Raw genomic sequence first — 6,292 nt, forward strand, 5'->3', positions numbered from 1 at the left:
TTCCCTCCTGCCTTTCTTCCCTTTAGTCTCTCCCAAACATCCTCCCTCACACCTCTCCCATGTCCTCCAACATTCAACTTGATAGCCTGTTTTCTTTGATGATCATTGTTACATGTATATATATTCACAAGCATAGATAGATACAACTTACTGAACCTGTTTTTGTTCGTGTGTGTGATTACAGGCCTGACCATCCTGCATTGGACAACTAGTATAAGGAGGCTCATTGCTGGGAGAGGCTAACTCTCCCTCTCGGCAGCCATTAGTTGCCTGTAGTTCTTTGTCTAGGCGTGGGGTCCTGTGGAATTCTCCCCTTCAATGTAAACTAGACCATTGATATTGCCTTTGTTCCAGTCTTGTTTATGCAGCCATTTCTCAGAGAGACTGTTTTACAGCAGACTTCCTGCGATTCTGGCTCTTACAGTCTTTTTTCCTTCTCTTCAGTGATGTTCCCTGAGCCATAGGTACAGGAGCTGTGATGTAAATGTGTCCAGTTGTGGTTTTCTCTGGTGGTCCCCATTTGCTGTGAAGAGAAACACTTATCCAGGAAAGGTGGCTCTCACATAAAACCATCGTGAATTTTCAGTAGTGTTGTGAGGTGATTGTAACTTCCCTGGAACCTGTCTTCCAGGTGCTCCTTATGTGGGTACGTGTGCAGCCACCCCCCTTCCTTGAAGTCACACATGTGGAAGCACGCGAGTGACCAGAACTACAACTATGAGCAAGTTAACAAGGCCATCAATGATGCAATCTCACAAAGCAGCAGGTATGCCATCCCAGCCCTCACTGATTGCTAGCTACAGAGCAAGGCTAGGAGTCATCTCCTAGTCTACAGCACAACCCACTGAAAGTTTGCTATGTTCTGTTTTTATAAGAGTTCTGGGCAAATCCCCTGGGAAAACATTCTTAACCAGCAGTGGAGAGAGAGCTGACCCTACCACAGGCAGTCCAGAAGACTTGGTGTCATCCTCAGAGCTGACTTCCCAGCTGCCCAGTGAAGTCCTAGATGCCAGCGAGCTTGAGAAACTGAGCCCCACAGGCAGCAACTCTGACATCTCAGGAAGGAGCTGCAGCTTGGCTGCACCAGGCACTGAGTACTGCGTGCTGCTCTTCTGCTGCTGCATCTGTGGCTTCGAGTCAACCAGCAAGGAAAGCCTCCTGGATCACATGAAAGAACATGAGGGAGAGATTGTCAGCATCATCCTGAACAAGGACCACAGCACAGCCCTGAACACCAACTAGCTGGGAGCATGTGGGAGGGACCCTCCGAACTGCTGGTCAACCTTAGTGCCATCACTAGCTCACTAGACACAGGGAAGCAGGTGTTGTGACTGGTATTTGAGTGCTTGAGTGGGGAAATAGAGCTGTGACCCTGTGTGAGCCTCTGTCAGCCCTTCTTAGTGTCAAGTGTTGATTATTAAAAGCTTAACATGGCTCACAATGAGGTGCGAGCAAATGAATTGAGAAGGACCTGCAGAGCCACACTTGCCAGCTCTACAATGGCCAGGGCTCTGCTAGGGAAAGTGGCAAATGGGAGAGGGTGGTTCCCTCTGTCTCCAGTGGGCAGCGGGCTGTGGAATAGGCTTTATAAATCGTTTCCTTTGTGAATAAGAATTTATCACAGACTTGGTGTAGGGGATGGTCCTTTACTCCCTAAAAAAGACGGAAGAGGGATCACAGATCACATTTGGGAAGTAAATTATTGTTTCAAATTTACAGTGACTCCCCACAAGATTCAACCAAATCTCAGGTTCACAGAAATGGGTGGCTTCAAAGAGGTTCTCTGCAATGTGAACACAAGTGAGCCCACTCCTCCACCAGCAGCAGCAGTTACCTGACCACCTCCTCAAGCAACAGAGGACCAAGACAGTCTGCGTCACCGGGCCATAGAAATGCTTTGGGGAGGCCGGGTGTGGAGGACAGGCTCTAATCCACACCTGGGGTTAAAAAAGAGATCACTTGGAGAATAAGAGCTGAAAGTCAGCTGTTGAGCTTTTCCTTCTTAGAGTTTAGTGGTGTAGTTACATGTAACAGAACAATACAGAATGACTGAAGGACAGTAAAACTTGAGACAGCTGGGTTCTGAGGTTGAGGCTAACCTGGTCAAATAGCAAGTTCCAGGCTAGCCAAGGCATCAAAGTGAGATCCTGCCTCAAAAAACTAAACAAAATAATAATTGCAAAAAGGACTAGAAAGATGGCTTAGCAGTTAAGAGACTGGCTGCTCTTCTACAGGATCCAGGTTTGATTCCCAGTAAGCTCACAACCATCTGTAATTCTAGTTCGGGGGGATCTGGTACCCTCTGGCCACCCTCAGGTACCAGGTATGCATGTGGTATACAGTCATACATTCAGGCAAAACACTCATAAAAAATAAAGTCTGTAAGGAACAGAATTTTGGAGACTTGAGGATGTGGCTCAGCAGTTGAACTCTTCTCTAATGTACATCTCGCCACAAGAAAACCAAACAAAAGCAATTTCTTGTCAGAAACACCATTGGCAAGTGACTATAGTCTATTTCTAAAAGAGTCCATTGTTAGCATGCAAGACATACTGAAAACTCGCAGCACATTTGTGCTAAAGTTTACACCATGCAGAAGTGACCTCATTAGTCACATGTTTCATGTCATTATTTCGGAGGCTGAGGCAAACAGGGTGTTGCCATTTTTTGTATTTCTGATCACTTACATACTGTTGCATTAAAGCAGATTCTGCATTGCTGTTAATGTTGGTATTGTTTACACACTCAGAAGTGAGGGGCAGCTCCTGGAAGGAAAGGGTCCATTTGTGTTGACAAGATTTTTACAGCATTTGTTCCCAAAGTTCAAGTGACCAGGAAATGAGTTCCTGGCTTTTCCAGGGCACTGAGAACTGTTGCAGGGGCCAGTATGTGGAAACATTGTGATTTGCTGTATCTTGTTCCCCCACTCATTTTGATGACACTAGAGAAATGTGGATAAAACTTTGTCACTCTTCCATTTGATTTTAGGTAGCCTTTTTTGTTGTCATTGTTTTAAACAGGGCCTTTCTGTGTAGCCTTGACTGACTTGGAACTCACTATGAAGACCAGGCTGGCCTTGAACTCAAGAGATCCACTTGCCTCAGCTTCCCAAGTGCTGGGATTAAAGACAAGTGCCACCACACCTGGCCAAGGTAGGCTTTATTTATTTGTGAAAGTTAATTCATTCCTGATACATGGATTTTAATAAAAAAAAAAATGAATTCATTGATACTAATTAGATTCCCCTAAATTCACTCTGTGGATTTAAATAAATTTTCTCATATTTTCACAATTAAAACATTTATATTTAATGCCAAATGCAAATAATTTCCATGTTTCCATTTTTATCACCCACTGCTGTTACACACACTAGATCTATTCTTCATTGTGCTTTAGTCTAAACAGCCTTCAGTGAATTTTCTGTGGCTTTAATTTTCTAGACTTGTTTAAAAAATAGTAAATACCCAAAACATCCTATCATTCCAGCAGTATGGCTCTTAAAATGATGCTTCCCAATCTTTACATGATTGTGATCATGAGTTTAAAATTTCCTCCACCCCATGGGGGAAAATTAACCCAAGGGTTCAAAGCCTCCACACTGTCATCTGTTCCTACAAGCTCTTTGGCCTGGACGAGGGACAGAGTGCCTGGTACACTGCACACCCTGCTAACATTTGCAGCAAGCCTTAACCATTCTCTACCAAGATGCAAGTTTCATAATAACAGAAGCATGCGTGTGTGGTTGTCATTGTTGGGGGAGACACAGTCAGGGTCACTGGCCACAGGAGTGTACTGACTACTGCTGTACGCTTTGGCATGGGAATCTTGTTGTCTATTTTCTGCACTGACCACCTGCAGTTCTATGATTGGACGGGGAATTCTGCTTTAAAGACATTTACTGGACTCAGTAAACATGAGATGGAGAGGTGATGGTTGTGATCTTTATAACTATTATTTTAGGGCTTTATCATCTTGCTGTGACCATAGGAATCTGGCAGGTGCCCCCACTGACCTGTCAGCCACATGCTTACTCTATTTTTCTGTGTCTAGAGCACATCAAGCAGCAATACCACCTGAAGCTTTTGCCCTGGACCTTTCGCCCTGGACCTTTCAGTCCTGTTGTAACCATTGATGGCTTTGTACGTGTTCTGCTTTTTTCCTCACAAAGCAAACGTGAGCATCATGTTTACATCACACCTCCCCAGCGCACTTGGCTTGACAAAAGATGAGCAGACTTCTGTTTCTAGTTTCATAAACACTTATTTAATCTTTTTTTTAATTGTACAGCAAGGTGCTCAAAGTAATAGTCTATAAATATATTTAATAGAAACTTGAGTTTGACATTCATGAGCATAAGGATCTGTATTTTTTTAAAGAAATAAGTATTGTGTAACACTATGGCTTTGCTTCTGTAGCCAAAGTAGAGAAACTTCTGGAATATGATGTAAAAAAGCAACAGTTGATTTCTGACACTGTCATTAAAACTGGACGATTGGCATTTGGTCATGTTATGTTGCACATGGAGCTGCAAGCCTTAAAGCCACCTGTGCAGAAGAGTGCAGCCGGCCACCAGGCACTTCCTTACCTTCAGAAGGACTGTGCAAAATTAGAATAATTTATTTTGCTTTACAGGAGTTTGTCATGTATTGACTTAAATATTGTATTTTGGTAATAAATTTTTTTGTTAAAAACACCTGTTTCTAAGTTTCATTAACAGCACACATCCATTCTTGTCTTGGGTTTATTGATTTAGAAACTTGTGTTTAAATCATTGACAGCTCCCCAAGAGGTGCTTGGGGTTTACTAATCAGCTCTGTCAACTCCCTGAGCTATCACTGGCTTGTAGTTGCTACATTTCACAAGCATCACTTAAAGGCCCTGGGCCTTCTTCCTTGTTAAACAGTTCTTTATCTTTGGCGTCAGACACAGAAATGCTTTCAGTACTGATCTTTTGTAGTTAGAACTCTGCTGAAGGCCAGTGATTACAAGCTTGGGCTCATACTTTGATCCTTTTGTGGTCTATCACCAAATAATCTTTTGACATCAGATTAATTGCAGAGGCCAGGGGTCCTTCACCTAACTACAGTATAGTTTGTGCCCTAGAATACCAGGCCTTCCCAGCTAGAGGCGATGAAAACCAAAACACTCTCCTTGATAGCTATACCCCCTTGTCCTGTGCTCTGTAGGTTGACGTGGTCCTGTCTTTTACTTTTCAAGGACCAAGTCTCAATACTGCGTTGACAAGTTAGTTGTAGAGATCACAGCATGGGGGACCTAGGTCCAGATCACAGGGTCCCACATGACAGCCATAGTCATGTCACTACTGAGCACTAGAGTTGGGACTCGTGCACAAAGTGTAAAAAACAGTTGCAAAGATTTAATATGAAAAGAAATGGACAGTATCTCAAAGGTTTTATATATTGACTGTTAAAATATTTGGGCTATATTGAATTAAATAAGCCATGATAAAGTCATTTTCACTTTGTGTTAGCTTTTCATTGCTGTGGCAGAATACCTCTAAAAAAACAACTCGGGCAGTGGTAGCACACACATTTAATCCCAGCAGGAGGCAGAGGCAGGCAAGTAGTCGAAGGTGGAGCTTTTTGTCCCACCTGTACCCAAATTCCTGACAGAGAGTTTCTCTGTCTCAACCTCCCGGTCCCAAATAAACACACAGAAACTTACATTAAGTATAAATGCTTGGCCCGTGGCTCAGACTTACTACTAACTATCTCAACATTCACCCATTTCTATTAATCTATGCATTGCTACATGGCCTGTGGCTTAACAGTTCTTTGGCATTTTGCTCCTTGGGCAGCTGGCTCCCATCTTCCTTGACTCTGCCCTTCTTCCCCTCCTTGTTTGGTTTTCTGCCTATCCTTATCCTGCCTTGCCATAGGCCTAAACAGCTTTATTATCAACCAATGAGAGCAACACACATTCACAGCTTACAGAAGGACCATCCCACAGCATTTCTCCCTTTCTGTCTAATCAAAAAATGAAGGTTTTAACTTTAACATAGTAAAATTACATGTAACAAAACAGTTATCCAGCAAGAATTATAGTTACAATATCTAGTCTATTTGTGTGAGAAAATACTCAATTATCTATCTTAATGAGTCTAAAGTTTTATATTTAATTTACCTTTTATCATAACTAAGGAAAACTATGATTATAACTATAACTAGTAGTTTCAACTCCATCAAAGACTCCAGAAGGATGCATTGTTACCTAATGACAGGGACGTCTCACTGCCTGGACAGTCACCCAGTGTTCCTCTGCAATGTTGGGG

At 42.8% G+C, this 6,292-nt stretch overlaps 1 protein-coding gene across 2 annotated transcripts in view; it reads left to right on the top strand.

Moving 5' to 3' along the window:
• The window catches only part of Znf507 (zinc finger protein 507), a 31,949-nt gene extending 27,256 nt beyond the window's left edge, over positions 1-4,693 (top strand). For both annotated transcript variants that reach the window (XM_052714881.1, XM_052714882.1), the window contains exons 6-7: positions 632-766; positions 876-4,693. In XM_052714881.1, coding sequence (XP_052570841.1) covers positions 632-766; positions 876-1,242 — 502 coding nt within the window. In that variant the 3' untranslated portion in view covers positions 1,243-4,693. The remainder of the gene's footprint in view (positions 1-631; positions 767-875) is intronic.
• The last annotated feature ends 1,599 nt before the right edge of the window (positions 4,694-6,292 follow it).

This window comes from Peromyscus californicus, unplaced genomic scaffold, assembly GCF_007827085.1.
Source record: "Peromyscus californicus insignis strain IS unplaced genomic scaffold, ASM782708v3 Scaffold_4__1_contigs__length_199733344, whole genome shotgun sequence".
NCBI classification, from domain to species: domain Eukaryota; kingdom Metazoa; phylum Chordata; class Mammalia; order Rodentia; family Cricetidae; genus Peromyscus; species Peromyscus californicus.